This window comes from Oncorhynchus clarkii, chromosome 19 (genome assembly GCF_045791955.1).
Source record: "Oncorhynchus clarkii lewisi isolate Uvic-CL-2024 chromosome 19, UVic_Ocla_1.0, whole genome shotgun sequence".
NCBI lineage: Eukaryota > Metazoa > Chordata > Actinopteri > Salmoniformes > Salmonidae > Oncorhynchus > Oncorhynchus clarkii.
The window spans coordinates 39,280,808-39,300,221 of NC_092165.1; the positions used below are offsets into that span (position 1 = coordinate 39,280,808).

The following is a 19,414-nucleotide window of genomic DNA, read 5'->3' on the forward strand; positions in this document are numbered from 1 at the left end:
CAATGACAGCCTACCCCGGCCAACGCTGGGTCAATTGTGCGCCGCCCTTTGGGACTCCCAATCACGGCTGGTTGATGCCTCTAGAACTGAGATGCAGTGCCTTAGACCGCTGTGCCACTTGGGAGCCCAGACAATACAGTGTAAACAACTTAGATTTTATGAAGATGATCTAGACATTGGATTGTGTTGACTGAGCAGACTGCTTTTAAACGGTGAGTCATCTCCAGTGAATGCAGAAAACACAATAGAAGTCTTGTATCTACTGAGTCCCCAATTGGTTCTTGGTAATAGGACCCAGGGGAACTGAGTCCCCCACCAAGAAACACATAACTGTAACAGGTGTTGCATAAGGGACCTGCACTGTATGGACTGACAGTGATTGAGTGATTGACAGTGTTTTGTTTCTGTTTTTCATGCCATGACACAGGTTGGTCTTTCAATATGGCTCAGGCTGTATATACAATACATACAGGGCAAACTAAACAACAGTTTATGCCAATTTTTTCATTCTATTATAGGCTGTAAAGGCTATATACATCTTCATAGAAATTCCCTGTCTGTTCAACAGCAGATGCCTAAATATCTTCAATCTGTCAAACAGAATGTCAGAAGCAGAAGCACTTCAGAAGAGATATCCAAATAAATATGTGTGAGGAAGCGGGTAGGGGTGGGAGTGTGTGCACTGCCAAGTGTTCCCACAGGACGTCTCTAATTGGCCCACTTGCATCACAGAGTATCAGACATATGTGACAGTGCAGGTTGGACAGCTGCCTTCCTGAGTTGTAATACTAATAGACCTAGGATCCTGTTCACAGGCAGGCAGTCGTACAGGAATGGATCATCTCCTCAACCCTATTACTCAGAAATGAAATGTGTGCCACCACCATGCAGCTGAACATGCTGCATAGACAGCTCTCAGTCAATTCTGAGTGGCTCTGAGACATTGACATGGGATTGAGGTGGAGAAGAGCCCAAACGTCACTGTAGGATATAAGCAAGACAGTAAGAACCTGTCAGGAGAAACAAGGAAAATCCTGAATCCTGAATTACCGAATATGCACTATTTATTCAACTCTACCTCTTGACTCCGATGTAACACTTTCTTGATAAATGTTTATTACAGTGAACGGAATTGAAAAAGCTGGGGAGAGCGCAGAGGCACGTGTCAGGCACTTGGACATCTCTGCAGGGACTTGATTACTGTAATCACACTAATTACCATGCCTCACTAACCACCAATTACACCCAATCAGCATTTAACAGGACTCTCATTGTTCAGTGTGAAGAGTCAAAAAAAATTTGTTGAAAGTCCACTCACACAACAACAAGGCATACATCAGTGTACTGCATGTGCCTAACAAATGTATTTCTGGACTTATCATTGCCCTCCCCAGGAGGAAGCTGCACACAAAGAACAAAGTTATCCGACCACAGTCAGGAAGATGTGAATTATGTGAGAAACATTGTTCTAGAAATCCCTTCCAGGTGTGAGAGATTCAAGATTCCCTCGATTGTATTATTCAAGCTGTAAATGTCACAGGCAAATTAAAACAAAAAGCAGATGACATTGATGCCTCGTTTGGGGACTGGGAAAAAATATCAAACTTCTCCCCTAATCAATGCAGCACATCTGGTGAAATCTGTCTCCATTCTTCCTCATTGATCTGAGAATTAATTAAGATGTTTCATGGTCCCCTCGATGGTCCTTTCTGGGCTAAAAGGAGGATTGGATATCAAGGCCCCTTCTGCTTCATTCTACTGGAATGCCAGCAGCTCCATCAAAGCTAAAATAGACTATGAAAAACAATTCAATTGAGAAGTCAATGCCCACGTCCCAAGATGCAACGGTTTCCCTGAACAGTTCAGAAAGTAGGTGTAGTAAATTGATCAGACAGTGTAACTTTGCTATTCTCTCTGTAGTATTGCCATTTATGCCCTCAAGGAGTCTGAATGGGACTAAATTGCTGCATTAGTCAGTAAGAGATGTGCTCCAAACACAATGTGTACAGATGACCCATGTCTCTGCTTCCTCGATGTAAAGTGTGTGTATGCCAGATACCGCAGCTCGTTGCTCCTTGTATAACATCACAGTTCATGGCATTTCAAACGTGTTTCCTTCAGCTGCAATTGCAAACATCACTACTTCGATAGGACTACAAACGAGAATGTTCAGATTGAGCTGCAAGCTGTCACTGGATGTGCTACTTGAGCGCAACCTGCCAAATATCATGTCTTCTCATTAGTGCTAATTACACTACTAGTCTGTGGGTCTGTATTAAAGACTTACATGCTTCCCTGTGCCAGTCAGAATACAATACATAATTGATTAATTGATTGGAGTCATGATGTAGCAGCTTTAATTGAGTCAAACTCCACCCCACAACATAGAGGCGTACTCTGGGGATCATGTCTACAGCTGCTAGGGAACGAGACTCTGAAGACTGTCAGTGAAACAGCAGCATAAGCATATGCCAGTAGTCACGATGAGCACAAGTTTGATCTAGAAGATGCAATATGAATCACACCTTTCGTCACATACTGTGCAGCCTACAGTCTTCAAAGGAAAGATCTCATCAGCATAAAATGAAAACAGAGCTGTGTGGGGCAGGGTGGGAGGTGTTTTGTGGTGCGTATTCCTTCAACCACTGGTGGTGAGTTAAGTGAGAAATTACCAGCACCTTCCTTTTCCCTAGGAAAAACAATTGAATAACTGGCTCCTTGGTTAGATATTATGGTAAATTGGGGGGAGAGAACATTTAGCATATTCTGACAGGCTGTACCTCCGCACTGTGCATTTACTGTCATGAAATATTTATTTTGAGGAACCAATCAGATGCAAAAGTAGATGTTTAATAAAGAAGCCACAGTAGCACTGTGACTTCCACTGGCCTGGTTAGGTCCTACAACTTCACAGCATTCCTTTCAGAGCTATGTACACACAAATTATACAGTTACCACCTTACAAATACTAGAATAACATTTACTACATGTAAATTATGACCTACTTAACACATAATTCCCCTCACCTCTACTAAGCAGACAGTATCCAATAACCACCTCTACATGTTTAACATCAGTTCAAACAATGACAGGCTAACTGAATGAACAACAAAGACAAAATGAAAGTATGAACGTTTATTAAAATAGTTTGGGAAGGGACGATGATCCTCCGAGCCAGATGCTATGATGCCGGTTCCGATGACAGGCCTTCAGCTGCTTTGCGGTGGGGAGGGTCGGCGGTGTATCTTTTGCTGTGAGTCAAGTGGAGGGGAAAAGAGTAAACCTTCATTTAAATACAGTACATCACAAGATGTATTCCCATTACCGAGAAGAGAGCAAGATAATTATTGCCTAGGTGAGCCCATAGGTTGTTTAGCAAACGTGATAAAGGTGTATTATTTAGCTGTGCCCATTGGCCATAATAGGTGACTGGCATTCTGCACAAGGTTAATTGGTAGTAAAGGAAGGGTGACATATTTTTCTGTTGATGAGAACATATCAGATATAAATTCCATCTGCGCCCATAGAGAGGAAACTACGTGAATATGATATGCTTACGGGATGAAGTTAAAAGAGCAAGCCATTCAGACCACCTCGCTGATTGAACGCATGTTATCAACTACATTTTGTGATGAATGGAAATTGATTCCATCTCCTGAGAGTCCCTGGGATATCTGACATCAAATGCAATGGGATGATGTTAACATCAAAGGATCGAACAGAGAAACGTAATGTCTCTACTGCGGGCCTTGACACTTTTCATCCCTTGTTTGACTCCGTTTGTGTATAAATCTGCCAGGAACATAAAATATGTATCTTTGAAAATAGTGCAGATAGTCTCTTTACTGGGGGGTATTGCAGTTGAGTTAGGCCACAACGTTCTAGACTCAGCCAAACCCAACAGTGACTGTAGACAAAAGCAGCTCTTGTTTTTCTTAACATGGTTTTGTCATGGTAACGGGGCGACTTCTGTAAACACTGAGTAGTTTTACAGCACATTGTGGCCCTTCCTGCACAAGCAGTAGTTTATTGGGTTTCCCGACACTACTTACTTCATGGATAAGCAGTAGGAAGGTGTGGCGCGCGGAGGTCCTCTGTATTGTTTCTGGTACCCAAGTGGGTGGTGATTGCGCATCATGCATTGTTTTTCTTATTATTGAGAAAACAAAAAGGCAAAGATATAATCTGAACCTCCTGTATGAAGATGAGTTTAAAACACCAGATAGTATGAAACAAAGCCTGGACACAGACGGTAAGGGGTTATGTTGCATTTTCTGAGGACCTTCACAATGGTTTGAAACACAAATAAACCAACAGGTTTGTTACCTTTACAAAAACAGATTTTATTTCCCAGACATGATATCCATGCTTCTACATCTGCATTGCTTGCTGTTTGGGGTTTTAGGCTGGGTTTCCGTATAAGCACTTTGTGGCATCTGCTGATTTTAAAATGGCTTTATAAATACATTTGATTGATATACTGCCCAGTGTGAAATCAATGGCATTAGATTCCCATAATACCTCTACACTGAATATTAATGTGGATTTAAATAGTTGACTTATTTTCCTTCTACATGCATTACAGCAGAAGACATAGATTAGCTGAGAAGTGAGAACAATAAGGGATGAATGGGATTATAATAGGCTACATACGTTACTCATGGAGATCCTATAGTATGATATAGATACACTGGGCCAGTAATGCTTAAGCAAAGAGAGGGAGGGCTGAGTGACGGCTTGACAGAAACACAGAAAGCTCAAACAGAACATCAGAAAAAGGTTAGCTCTTACTTACACCTTGTTGTTTATAGGCAGAAATGTCCTCCCCCTTGTCTTGGAAGGTGAGTGAATCCATGGAAATATGACTCTCAGGGAAAACCCTCAACCTATCCGTGTCTGAGCTCCGTCTACCTCTCTCTGCCACTTGGGCTGAACAGGCTCTGAGTGACACCTGGCATACCTGAGTCTGTGTAAAGTAGGGACTCCCCCTCCTGGTGAAGACACACCACCGCAGGTCTGTGCTGATGTTGCCTGATTTAAACTCATCTATAGTTGTAGGAAACAAAGGCAGAGTTCCAAAAGTCAACAATGAGATACAATCACCAGTTAAACAACCTCAGGAAGGGATGTTTGAAGTAAACAATATAATGCTTTTAGTCTACTCTGTTTTTATTCATTTATGAGGGTGCTGCCCTACAGCCTGCAGGAGAGGGCATTGATGCATGCATCTGATGAGCAAGACAGAGTAATAATGAGCTGGGTGTGTAGAAAGAGGGGGAAAATCAGTAATCTGAATTATCAGCACTATAATTAATTATGACAATGCCCTCAGTGTGTCACAGCCTCACCCCAGTTCAGGCCAAGTGTGCACTCAAGGGTTGAGAAGTGGAAATGACTTCCAGTAATTGCTTTGACAAAATAAGTAAAAGATGGCAGTCTATAAAGGCCCAGTGCAGTCAGAACGTGATTTTACTGTGTTATTTATGTGTTTTATGTTTCCACACTGTTGGAATAATTCTGTGAAATTGTGAAAATGATAATGCCCTTTAAGTGTAAGAGCTTTTTGAAAAGACCGTCTGAAATTTCTGCCTGTTTTGGAGGGATGGAGTTTTGGACCGCCTGGTGACATCACCAGGAGTTCCAAACCTCTGCCAATAACAGCCTCCCCACTCAGACCACTCCCAGACAGTCCAAGCTAAATTCTTGCTTGAGGAATTGGTCTTTGTAAGAATCAGTTTTTGTTCATTTTTGACAATTTTAATTTAAAACAATCACAATAAGGTACTTACTTATTTACCAGAAATGATTTGATATTGAAATAAAAATGGCTGCATTGGACCGGATGTGTGCCCGTTGGGTGATGGTAATGAGATAAAGCGTTGTTACCCTTCCTTTCCTAATTGGCCTGCTACTGTTTCCCAGGGCATTACCTTGTGCCCAAACATGGGAGCAGGGCTTTGACAATGCACTGTCCCTGGTTATTAAGCCAAAACAGTCCTCTCCGTCTACAGCTGCCAAATCCTACTAGAATCCATCTAATTCCAGGCAGATTAAGCCAAGAGAATCCAGTTCCCATGTTGAACATTGTTAGGAACAGTCAAAATGACAGGAAGTAGAAAAACAAGAGCCACACTTAGAGCAGATCACAATCACAGCGTCAGCAGCGCCGCTTGGCCCTTTCAGAGCAGTCAGAACTAGGGACTAAGACTTTAAAAAAAGGTGAGCTCTGCCTCGATAGCGGTGGAAAAGATAAACACTGCCAGACACACAGTAGAAATACCCTAAATAAAAGTAGAATCTAACCGAAATAAAGCTAAACCAATCAGACTGCCTAAAAAACTCCCCAGAAAAATTGACAATAGAGAAAGGTTGCTCCTATATAATAATTAGTTATTCTCATTTTCATACAGAACACTGGACAGATAATCTCTTACCTGTAGATGAAAACACCACACATGCATTTTCCTTTGGGATGATCTTGGCAGAAAACCTAAAAAGTAAAGCTCCATTGTCCTCGTAAAACTGCCTACCAGCTATCTCCAACAAAACATTCAGTGGTTACCCAAGGACAATACACTAGTGACTAGTCTGAGTGTGATGGTGTGTGCGCAGCGCGCCAGGTCAACATTACACCCACCTTCCACACAGGTCAGATCACATTACACCTTAAATGACCAATTTAAGACCTAGTTAAGTGTTTTGATAACTTTGGTGCAGAAATCTACATTATTCACTGATATTGTAACAGGGCTGAATAAAAGCTCACAAATGACATATCAGATGCAATCAACTACATAGTGACTCAATGGCGGCTATGGGGTCCATCAGATGTGAAGTCTTGCTGCCCTCCTGTGGCATTCCAAGATAGATTTACATTTGTGGTCAAGTAAAATTATCTTTACTTGAAAATGGAAAAACAAAATTCATATGTTCTGCTAATTGTTGTTGAACAAGTCAATTAAACACAAACAATAAGCAAACTCTTCTAATCGATCATTCGTCATATCAAAGGATATCGAGACGCTCTTCGTGGAACTGCAGGCCGCTTCACAGCTGTCGCTTGACTATCCAAGCGACAACAACAAGCAGAATCAATTAGTCATGAAATGCACAGGACCATTTCAGAGTAGCTCAGCAACAATCAAAAACACAAGACCCCTTCATTCATCCTTTCACCTCTCCATCAAACACAGACACAAAACAAACAGCAGTCTATGGTCTGAAAATAAGGCAATCCAGCATCTGGGCTTTATCACAAAACAGGTTTAATTTAATATCTCTTTATTTTTTAAAATAATTAAACATTTGTATTTCTCCAACCCTTTTTTTTCTTCTTCATTTTAATCATATATCTTGGCCATCCTAAAGCACACATTAATTATGTCAACAATGGGGTCAACAATGCTGAACTTACTGTAAATTTGAACAGGATATCAACTGCTCCATGCCTTTCCTCTCTCTGCCCTGCCCTCACTCACTCCACAACTAAAAAATAAGATCTGATGGTCAAAGAAGCTTAATCAAAAAATCCAAAATGAGAGCTAAAAACCAAGAAGGAAACAAAAAGAGAAAAAAGAAAGAGGGGAAACACTATCATAAATACCAGTAAGTCTTACCTCTTATAATACCTCTTATATACTGGATACTCCTCGACTGTTCCGAAGCAAAAATATATGCTAAATTACTACAAGATACAAGATATCAGTGTACTGCATATAATAACAATATACAATTTTGTAATACTGTGAAGAGTACACCCGGGACGGATGCTCCTTTTCACAATAGGAGAGTTTGGCGCTTCTCTACAGCTCGCAATCGTTTTACATTTTTCGTATTTGCTGTGTGGCTGGAGGGTACCAGTGCCAGACTGATACCAGGCTGCCTGGTACTGCAGCGTCAAAGTCCACAAACCCAAAGAGAGACAACTGAACTGACAGATACCAATCAATCATTGGGGAGCCAGATGCACACAGATAAGTGAACAGAAACAAAATGTGGAAGTGGGGAGAAAATGGTGCGAGAGGGTGGATGTAAGTGTGTGTATGAAGACCTTCCCTTTACCGTTTTTTTAAACTCCCTGTACATACAGGCCCTTAACATGTTTGCCTCTTGGAGGAAGGGGTCGAGAAAGACGGGGGGTTCAATTCATTTCCTCATGGCTAATGGGTCCATAATACTAGCTTAGCTTGAGCATGGAGAGAGGCAGGTCAGGAGGGGTCAGAGGCTGGTCCTTACGGAGGGAAGGGGTGTCCTCTTGGTCAGGGCGGAGCCTCCCAAGTATCTCACTCAGTCAGGACGTCCCACACAGGGAGAGGTACAGAAGCACCACAGGAGACAGAGTGAAAGAGAGAAAGAGCATGGGTTTGTAGAGATGGAAAATGGGTTTGTATTCAGGGAAGTGGGGTTCTCAAAGGGCAAGGTTAAAACAATCTTTTCTTTCGCTGTAGATTTTTTTCCAAGAAGAGTTCATTTCAAGTCCTACTGTCCAATGTCTTTTTTCCCCACACAAGTTATTTTTCTTGTTTTTTCTTCCTTTTTTTTAATAATTTTTTTTCGCAGTAATATCAGTTTAAGGGAAAAAGAAAAAGTTATTTACAGTGATGTTGAAATAATGAAACAGACGTGTGAATCTACTGTAAAGTAAGTCGCACAATACAGAAAAGGAGAAAAAAAATAAAAAACACGGTTGCTCCATGTCGTTCCAGAGGGCGCGGCTCTGGTGGACATGGATGGGAGGGGAGTGTGGCGCTTCGTTAAGTGGGAATGATCCCGTCGCTCCTAAGGCCCCTCTTCAGCTCCAGGTCCCCCAGCTTCTTCCAAAGCTCCTCCCTCTCCTTCTCTTTCTTCTTCTCACTGCAGACAGTACAGATCACACAGGGGGGGAGGGGGGACTAGCTGCAGATTACTGAGAGATTACTACTGGGTTTACCACCACAACAACAACTCTTGGCCAAGTACCACCCAATCAAAATGTCTTATGCTGCCAGAGTTAAGAATCACAATATTACACACACACAGTATATGAGAGAAAGTGAGATTCTGTATATAAATACAGTGCCTTGCGAAAGTATTCGGCCCCCTTGAACTTTGCGACCTTTTGCCACATTTCAGGCTTCAAACATAAAGATATAAAACTGTATTTTTTTGTGAAGAATCAACAACAAGTGGGACACAATCATGAAGTGGAACAACATTTATTGGATATTTCAAACTTTTTTAACAAATCAAAAACTGAAAAATTGGGCGTGCAAAATTATTCAGCCCCCTTAAGTTAATACTTTGTAGCGCCACCTTTTGCTGCGATTACAGATGTAAGTCGCTTGGGGTATGTCTCTATCAGTTTTGCACATCGAGAGACTGAAATTGTGTCCCATTCCTCCTTGCAAAACAGCTCGAGCTCAGTGAGGTTGGATGGAGAGCATTTGTGAACAGCAGTTTTCAGTTCTTTCCACAGATTCTCGATTGGATTCAGGTCTGGACTTTGACTTGGCTATTCTAACACCTGGATATGTTTATTTTTGAACCATTCCATTGTAGATTTTGCTTTATGTTTTGGATCATTGTCTTGTTGGAAGACAAATCTCCGTCCCAGTCTCAGGTCTTTTGCAGACTCCATCAGGTTTTCTTCCAGAATGGTCCTGTATTTGGCTCCATCCATCTTCCCATCAATTTTAACCATCTTCCCTGTCCCTGCTGAAGAAAAGTAGGCCCAAACCATGATGCTGCCACCACCATGTTTGACAGTGGGGATGGTGTGTTCAGTGTGATGAGCTGTGGGATAAACATAACGTTTTGCATTGTTGCCAAAAAGTTCAATTTTGGTTTCATCTGACCAGAGCACCTTCTTCCACATGTTTGGTGTGTCTCCCAGGTGGCTTGTGGCAAACTTTAAACAACACTTTTTATGGATATCTTTAAGAAATGGCTTTCTTCTTGCCACTCTTCCATAAAGGCCAGATTTGTGCAATATACGACTGATTGTTGTCCTATGGACAGAGTATCCCCCGCAGCTGTAGATCTCTGCAGTTCATCCAGAGTGATCATGGGCCTCTTGGCTGCATCTCTGATCAGTCTTCTCCTTGTATGAGCTGAAAGTTTAGAGGAACGGCCAGGTCTTGGTAGATTTGCAGTGGTCTGACACTCCTTCCATTTCAATATTATCGCTTGAACAGTGCTCCTTGGGATGTTTAAAGTTTGGGAAATCTTTTTGTATCCAAATCCGGCTTTAAACTTCTTCACAACAGTATCTCGGACCTGCCTGGTGTGTTCCTTGTTCTTCATGATGCTCTCTGCGCTTTTAACGGACCTCTGAGACTATCACAGTGCAGGTGCATTTATACGGAGACTTGATTACACACAGGTGGATTGTATTTATCATCATTAGTCATTTAGGTCAACATTGGATCATTCAGAGATCCTCACTGAACTTCTGGAGAGAGTTTGCTGCACTGAAAGTAAAGGGGCTGAATAATTTTGCACACCCAATTTTTCAGTTTTTGATTTGTTAAAAAAGTTTGAAATATCCAATAAATGTCGTTCCACTTCATGATTGTGTCCCACTTGTTGTTGATTCTTCACAAAAAAATACAATTTTATATCTTTATGTTTGAAGCCTGAAATGTGGCAAAAGGTCGCAAAGTTCAAGGGGGCCGAATACTTTCGCAAGGCACTGTAACTGTAAATGTTTGGTATGAACCTGTGTAGTGAGCATGGCCTATACGGGTGAGTGGGTGTTTAAAAAACTACAACAGTGCTCTGACCACACCACATACGATCCTTTAGTGATGCTGCATATCTTACCGCTGGCGGTCTGACTTGTACGTAGCTGTGAGTTCATCAAACAAGGTACTGTTCATCTCCATGAAGGCTTTTAGTACGTTGTACACCAACGCCACTATTGCCCTGCAAGAAAAATGTAAAACATGCCAACATTAACTCTTTTACACTTTATTTTCTCTATATTGAGCCAAGAGTCTAAACAAATACAATAGAATATAAAACCAAATACAAGAAGATAAATCAAGTTTTCTGATTGGATAAATCTGTGTGAGGGGTGTGCTGAGGTGGACTCACGGGTTCCAGTGCTCTTTGGAGATCCTGTAGAGGCTGGCGAACATGATGGGCAGGATGACGCTGGAGTTCTCCTCGATCAGACTCATGATGTACTCATTGTTCCAGTAGTACAGGGCCCTCTCCGCCACCTGCCAGGGACAGAAACACACAAAGATTAGCCATTGAAAGATGGTTGCAATTTCAGTTTAATCCACCAGAAAAGACAGATCAAATAATACAAACAAATATTGTGGTTCAACTCAAATATACTAAATGATAAACATATATAAAATAAAAATACATATATTTTTAAAGTATAATCTTTGTAAATTATCTCATGAATAGGACTAGAGGGGTTGTCACAAATGCAGCTAAAGACCAAAAGAAAATTTTGTATTTTTATTTTTTTAAGTAGACCAGTTACCAAAAAACGTACCTGTGCATTATAGATTGAAAAATGGGGTTGGGAAATAGTTGGGAAGAGATTTTCGATGTACCATTTCCATGACACATGGTTTATGAACTGATATGCAAAACAACGCTGGATTCAACAATGGAATTTTTCAATTTAAATTATACCTTGTGTCTGGATATCAATCCAGACAATACCGCATAATGACAATGCAAAAACTGATTTTTAGAAATATTTGTACATTCATCATTTAAAAAAGACAAATAATTTATTTATATAGGTATTCAGACCCTTTTCTATAAGACTCGAAATTGAGCTCATGTGCATCCCGTTTCTATCGATCATCCTTGAGATGTTTCTACAACTTGATTGTAGTCCAACTGTGGTAAATTCAAATTGATTGGACATGATTTGGAAAGGCACACACCTGTCTATATAAGGTCCCACAGTTGATAGTGCATGTCAGAGCAAAAAACAAGCCACGAGGTCGAAGGAATTGTCCGTAGAGCTCCGAGACATGGTTGTGTCAAGGCACAGATCTGGGGAAGGGTAACAAAACATTTCTGCAGCATTGAAGGTCCCCAAGAACACTGTGGCCTCCATCATTCTTAAATGGAAGAAGTTTAAAACCAACAAGACTCTTCCTAAAGCTGGCCGCCCAGCCAAACTGAGCAATCGGGGGAGAAGGGCCTTGGTTAGAGGTGACCAAGAACCCAATGGTCGCTCTGACAGAGCTCTAGAGATGGGAAAACCTCTGTAGAGATGGGAAAACCTTCCAGAAGGACAACCATCTCTGCAGCACTCCACCAATTAGGCCCTTATGTTAGAGTGGTCAGACGGAAGCCCCTCAGTAAAAGGCACAGGACCGCCCTCTTGGAGTTTTCTTTAGGTGACTTTTGGCACTCTCAGACCATGAGAAACAAGACTCCCTGGTCTGATGACACCAAGATTGGCCTGAAAGCCAAGTGTCACATCTGGAGAAAATATGGCATCATCCCTACGGTGAAGGATAATGGTGGTAGCATCATGCTGTAGGGATGTTTTTCAGCGGCAGGGACTGGGAGACTAGACAGGATCGAGGGAAAGATGAACGGTGCAAAGTATAGAGATCCTTGATGAAAACCTGCTCAGGACCTCAGACTGGGTTGAAGGTTCGCCTTCCAACAGGACAACGACCCTAAGCACACAGCCAAGACAACGCGGGAGTGGCTTGGGGACACGTCTCTGAATGTCCTTGAGTGCCAGAGCCCGGACTTGAACCCGATCTAACATCTCTGGAGAGACCTGAAAATAGCTGTGCAGCATGGCTCCCAATCCAACCTGACAGAGCTTGAGAGGATCTGCAGAAAAGAACGGGAAAAACTCCAAATACAGGTGTGCCAAACTTGTAGCATCATACCCAACAAGACTCGAGGCTGTAATCGCTGCCAAAGGTGCTTCAAAAAAGTACTGAGTAAAGGGCCTGAATACTTATGTAAATGTGATAGTTTTTTAATTTTGAAAGACTGATAAAAATGTAAATGTGTTTTTGCTTTGTCATTGTGGGGTATTGTGTGTAGATTTAGGTGGAAAAAACTACTTAATACATTTTTAGAATAAGTCTAACGTAACAAAATGTGGAAAAGGGAAGGGGTCTGAATATTTCCCAATGCACTGTATATGGGGGATACAACCATCCCAGCTCTGCAGATTTTGCTGCGAAGAGACAGAATCATTAGATCATTTGTTTTGGTATTGTCCATATGTAGCTTGTTTTTGGTCACAGTTCCAGGAATGGCTGAAGAATTGCAACATGTACCCCGAGCAAACTCTGCAGATAGCACTACTAACGCTGCAGACATTTTTTGGTACCCTTCCCCAGATCTGTGCCTCGACACAATTCTGTCTCGGAACTCTACGAACAACTCCTTTGACCTCATGACTTGGTTTTTGCTTTGACATGCACTGTCAACTGTGGGACCTTATATAGACAGGTGTGTGCCTTTCCAAATCATGTCCAATCAATTGAATTTACCACAGGTGGACTCCAATCAAGTTGTAGAAACATCAAGGATGATCGATGGAAACACGATGCACCTGAGCTAAATTTTGAGTCTCATAGCAAAGGGTATGAATACTTAGTCAAGTACATACGTATTTGGGCAGAGACACAATTTGCATCATTTTGGCTCTGTACGCCACCACAATGAATTTGAAAGGAAACAATCAAGATGTGCCTTAAGCGTCGACTTTGATCTTTAATTTATGGGTTTTGTCAATTATTATATGAACATGTAGAAATTAAAACCATTTTTATACATAGCCCCCCAATTTAAGGGGTTCAAAAGTAATTGGACAAACTAACATATTCATAAATTAAAATTGTGAGTTTTAATACTTGGTTGCAAATCCTTTACAGTCAATGACTGTCTGAAGTCTGGAACCCATAGACATCACCAGATGCTGCGTTTCTTCCCTGGTGATGCTCTGCCAGGCCTTTACTGCAGTTGTCTTCAGTTCCTGCTTGTTCATGGGGCATTTTGCCTTCAGCAAGTTAAATACATGCTTAACTGGATTCAGGTCAGGTGACTGACTTGGCCATTACAGAACATTCCACTCCTTTGCCTTAAAAGTATTGGGTTGCTTTCGCAGTACGCTTCGGGTCATTGTTCATCTGCATTGTGAAGCGCCATCCATTGAGTTTTGAAGCATTTGGCTGAGTGGGAGCAGAAAATATAGCTATAAAAACACTTCAGAATTCATCCTGCTGCTTTTGTCAGCAGTCACATCATCAATAAATACAAGGGACCCAGTTCCACTGGCAGCCATACATTCCCACTCTTCACAGGTGAGGTGGTATGCTTCGGATCATGATCATAGGATGTTGTTCCAGAACTGTAAGGCTTTTTTAGATGTTATTTGGAACCTCTAATCTGGTCTTCCTGTTTTTGAGGCATACCATACATCTGGCCAACTGTTTGTGAAGGGGTTTTTCTTCACCAGGGAAATAATACTGTCCACGACAGTTGTTTTCCGTGGTCTTCTGGGCCTTTTGGTGTTCCTGAGCTCACCAGTGTGTTTTTTCTTTTTAAGAATGTACCAAATAGTTGATTTGGCCACACCAAATGTTTTTGCTCTCTCTCTGAAGGGTTTGTTTGGATTTCTCAGCCTAATGATCGCTTGCTTCACTGGCAGTGACAGATCTTTGGACTTCATAATGAGGGTTAACAGCAACAGATTCCAAATGCAAATGCTGCACTTGAAATCAACTCTAGACCTTGTATCTGCTTACTTGTAAATGAGCTAATGAGGGAATAACACATCTGGCCATGGAACAGCTGAGTAGCCAATTGTCCAATCACTTTTGGTCCCTTAAAAAGAGGGGGACCACAAATAAAAAATGTAATTCCTACACCGTTCACCCGATTTGGATGTAAATACCCTCAAATTAAAGCTGTAAGTCTGCACTTCCAGCTAATATTCATTATTTCATTTCAAGTCCAATATGCTGTGGTAGACAGCTAAAATAATAATAACTTGGTCAATGTCCAAATATTTATGGACCTGACTATGTAAAATAAGATAAAAAAATATTTATGCATTTGCAAAAATGTCTAAAGATCTCTTTTTATGGGGTATTGTGTGTAGATTGAAGGGGAAAAACTCCTCCCGAAGTCACCTCTTCACTGTTGACGTTGAGACAGGTGTTTTGCGGGTACTATTTAATGAAGCTGCCAGTTGAGGACTTGTGAGGCGTCTTTCTCAAACTAGACATTCTAATGTACACGTCGTCTTGCTCAGTTGTGCACTGGGGCCTCCCATTCCTCTTTCTATTCTGGTTAGAGCCAGTTTGCGCTGTTCTGTGAAGGGAGTAGTACACAGCTTTGTACGAGATCTTCAGTTTCTTGGCGATTTCTCGCATGGAATAGCCTTCATTTCTCAGAACAAAAATAGACTGATAAATTATATAAGAAAGTTCTTTGTTTCCGGCCATTTTGCGCCTGTAATCGAATCCACAAATGTTGATGCTCCAGATACACAACTAGTTTAAAGGCCAGTTGTATTGCTTATTTAAATCAGGACAACAGTTTACAGCTGTGCTAACATAATTGCAAAAGGGTTTTCTTATGATCAATTAGCCTTTTGAAATCATAAACTTGGATTAGCTAACACAACGTGCCATTGGAACACAGGTGTGATGGTTGCTGATAATGGGCCTCTGTATGCCTATGCAGATATTACATATTTTTAAGAAATCAGTTGTTTCAAGCTACAAAAGTAATTTACAACATTAATGTCTACACTGTATTTCTGATAAATGTTGTGTTAATGGCCAAAAAATGTGATTTTCTTTCAAACAAGACCATTTCTAAGTGACCCCAAACTTTTGAACGGTGGTGTGTGTGTGTGTGTGTGTGTGTGTACAGTACCCGTCATTAGTTTGGACACACCTACTCATTCCAGGTTTTATTTTTAGTATTGTCTGAATTGTAGAATAATAGTGAAGACATCAACACTATGAAATGACATATGGAATCATGTAATAAACAAAAAAATATTATACACTGCTCAAAAAAATAAAGGGAACACTTAAACAACACAATGTAACTCCAAGTCAATCACACTTCTGTGAAATCAAACTGTCCACTTAGGAAGCAACACTGATTGACAATAAATTTCACATGCTGTTGTGCAAATGGAATAGACAACAGGTGGAAATTATAGGCAATTAGCAAGACACCCCCAATAAAGGAGTGGTTCTGCAGGTGGTGACCACAGACCACTTCTCAGTTCCTATGCTTCCTGGCTGATGTTTTGGTCACTTTTGAATGCTGACGGTGCTTTCACTCTAGTGGTAGCATGAGACGGAGTCTACAACCCACACAAGTGGCTCAGGTACTGCAGCTCATCCAGGATGGCACATCAATGCGAGCTGTGGCAAGAAGGTTTGCTGTGTCTGTCAGTGTAGTGTCCAGAGCATGGAGGCGCTACCAAGAGACAGGCCAGTACATCAGTAGACGTGGAGGAGGCCGTAGGAGGGCAACAACCCAGCAGCAGGACCGCTACCTCCGCCTTTGTGCAAGGAGGAGCAGGAGGAGCACTGCAAAATGACCTCCAGCAGGCCACAAATGTGCATGTGTCTGCTCAAACGGTCAGAAACAGACTCCATGAGGGTGGTATGAGGGCCCGACGTCCACAGGTGGGGGACACCGTGCAGGACGTTTGGCATTTGCCAGGGAAAACCAAGATTGGCAAATTAGCCACTGGCGCCCTGTGCTCTTCACAGATGAAAGCAGGTTCACACTGAGCACATGTGACAGACGTGACAGAGTCTGGAGACGCCGTAGTGAATTTTCTGCTGCCTGCAACATCCTCCAGCATGAACGGTTTGGCGGTGGGTCAGTCATGGTGTGGGGTGGCATTTCTTTGGGGGGCCGCACAGCCCTCCATGTGCTCGCCAGAGGTAGCCTGACTGCCATTAGGTACCGAGATGAGATCATCAGACCCCTTGTGAGACCATATGCTGGTGCGGTTGGCCGTGGGTTCCTCCTAATGCAAGACAATGATAGACCTCATGTGGCTGGAGTGTGTCAGCAGTTCCTGCAAGAGGAAGGCATTGTTGCTATGGACTTGCCCCCCCCGTTCCCCAGACCTGAATCCAATTGAGCACATCTGGGACATCATGTCTCGCTCCATCCACCAACGCCACGTTGCACCACAGACTGTCCAGGAATTGGCGGATGCTTTAGTCCAGGTCTGGGAGGAGATCCCTCAGGAGACCATCCGCCACCTCATCAGGAGCATGCCCAGGCGTTGTAGGGAGGTCATACAGGCACGTGGAGGCCACACACACTACTGAGCCTCATTTTGACTTGTTTTAAGGACATTACATCAAAGTTGGATCAGCCTGTTTTTCCACTTTAATTTTGAGTGTGACTCCAAATCCAGACCTCCATGGGTTGATAAATTTGATTTCCATTGATAATTTTTATGTGATTTTGTTGTCAGCACATTCAACTATGTAAAGAAAAAAGTATTTAATAAGTATATTTCATTCATTCAGATCTAGGATGTGTTATTTTAGTGTTCCCTTTATTTTTTTGAGCAGTGTATTATAAATATATTATATATATTTTATATTTGAGATTCTTCAAAGTAGCCACCCTTTGCTTTGATGACAGCTTTGCACACACTTGGCATTCTCTCAACCAGCTTCATGATGTAGTCCCCTCGTATGCATTTCAATTAACAGATGTGCCTTCTCAAAAGTTAATTTGTGGAATTTCTTTCCTTCTTAATGGCTCAAACGCAATCAGTTGTGCGGTAACAAGGTAGGGGTAGTATACAGAAGATGGCCCTATTTGGTAAAAGACCAAGTCCATTCTATGGCAAGAACAGCTAAAATAAGCAAAGAAAAACAACAGTCCATCATTACTTTAAGACATGAAGGTCAGTCAATAGGGAACAAGAATTCAAGAACTTTGAAAGTTTGAAAGTTACTACAAGATTCCATATGTGTTATTTAATCGTTTTGATGTCTTCACCATCATCAGTGTTGTGCTGTAGAGCAAACTCTTATGGTCATTGTCATGACAAGATAACGATCATATCATAACGAGTAGACTACACAGCAAACAGTCATAGATATACTGAGATTAACCCTAAAAAACTGACAAGGTGTGTTCTTCTGTGTAGACTGACTGACCTGGAAGTGTGGGCTGGACACACATCTGGATATCTGTTTGAAGAGCGGCTCCTGGATCTTGACGAACTGTGTCGGCTCGATCACGTCTAGGATCTCCTCTAGCTCCCCCAGGTACATCACCTGAGAACATACCCAGTTACAAACAAACCCTAACCCAGGTACATCACCTGAGAACATACCCAGTTACAAACACACCCTAACCCAGGTACATCACCTGAGAACATACCCAGTTACAAACACACCCTAACCCAGGTACATCACCTGAGAACATACCCAGTTACAAACACACCCTAACCCAGGTACATCACCTGAGAACATACCCAGTTACAAACACACCCTAACCCAGGTACATCACCTGAGAACATACCCAGTTACATACACACATGAGCAGGACAACACACACACACACACACACACACACACACACATCCTTACTATCCAGGTACCACATCTAAACTCCCATTAACACTTCCCAGTAGCAGCAGGTCACTGCTCCAGCCCCAGTTAGGGCAACGGCCAGGGCTCTTACCTCTTTTTGACTGCAGGTTTTTGGCCAGAACTTCAGTAATCCCCTGATGACCTGTGATGAGAGCGAGAGATGGGGGAAGTAGATGAATGAATGGAGACAGTGAGAAATCCTGATAATTCAAAGTTCCTTCTGATTAGAGGGTTGGTGTGACCATGGGGGGGGGGGGGGGGGGGGGGGGCACTTACTGGTTCTGTTAACGCTGGGTCTTTCTCTAGAAACTGTACAATGCAATACGCCAACTGGAAATAGGTCACAATAAAGAAACGAATGTGAACACATTGTCAATGTTATGGTTGGAAAATACTAATTGGGATCCACTCACTGGACAGAGAAGTACAGTATTTGGGAGACAGACTCAATCATGTAGAACATTACCAACACAATCATGATTTGACACCTGGACATACACACACGCATAAACACACACACACTACCTGTGCGTGGAAGAGGGACAGGCTCCTAACAGTGTGGAGGGGGATCAACACCTTGACCAGGAACTGTTTATGCTCTGCTTTGAGCGGCAGGGCAAAACCATTGATTATGCTGCAAGAGAGAGAGGAGAAAGGCAGAGCTAAGCCAGTAGGGCAAATTATACATGTCCATACAAAGAGGCCAGAATATACTATTGAGTCGACTGGAGAATCAAATGTTAACAAGACAGAGGACAACATATATTAACGATCAATCGCTTTACATGGGCCAACAAATTACACAGGTACGTACTGTAGCTACTTTA

At 42.1% G+C, this 19,414-nt stretch overlaps 1 protein-coding gene across 2 annotated transcripts in view; it reads right to left on the minus strand.

The window, feature by feature from the left end:
- Positions 1 to 7,264: 7,264 nt before the first annotated feature.
- Positions 7,265 to 19,414, minus strand: part of LOC139375168 (serine/threonine-protein phosphatase 2A 56 kDa regulatory subunit epsilon isoform-like) — a 35,425-nt gene continuing 23,275 nt past the window's right edge. For both annotated transcript variants that reach the window (XM_071116717.1, XM_071116718.1), the window contains 7 exons: positions 19,113 to 19,221; positions 18,864 to 18,917; positions 18,679 to 18,729; positions 18,150 to 18,269; positions 11,074 to 11,201; positions 10,801 to 10,902; positions 7,265 to 8,853 (listed from right to left, as the gene is read on the minus strand). In XM_071116717.1, coding sequence (XP_070972818.1) covers positions 8,754 to 8,853; positions 10,801 to 10,902; positions 11,074 to 11,201; positions 18,150 to 18,269; positions 18,679 to 18,729; positions 18,864 to 18,917; positions 19,113 to 19,221 — 664 coding nt within the window. In that variant the 3' untranslated portion in view covers positions 7,265 to 8,753. The remainder of the gene's footprint in view (positions 8,854 to 10,800; positions 10,903 to 11,073; positions 11,202 to 18,149; positions 18,270 to 18,678; positions 18,730 to 18,863; positions 18,918 to 19,112; positions 19,222 to 19,414) is intronic.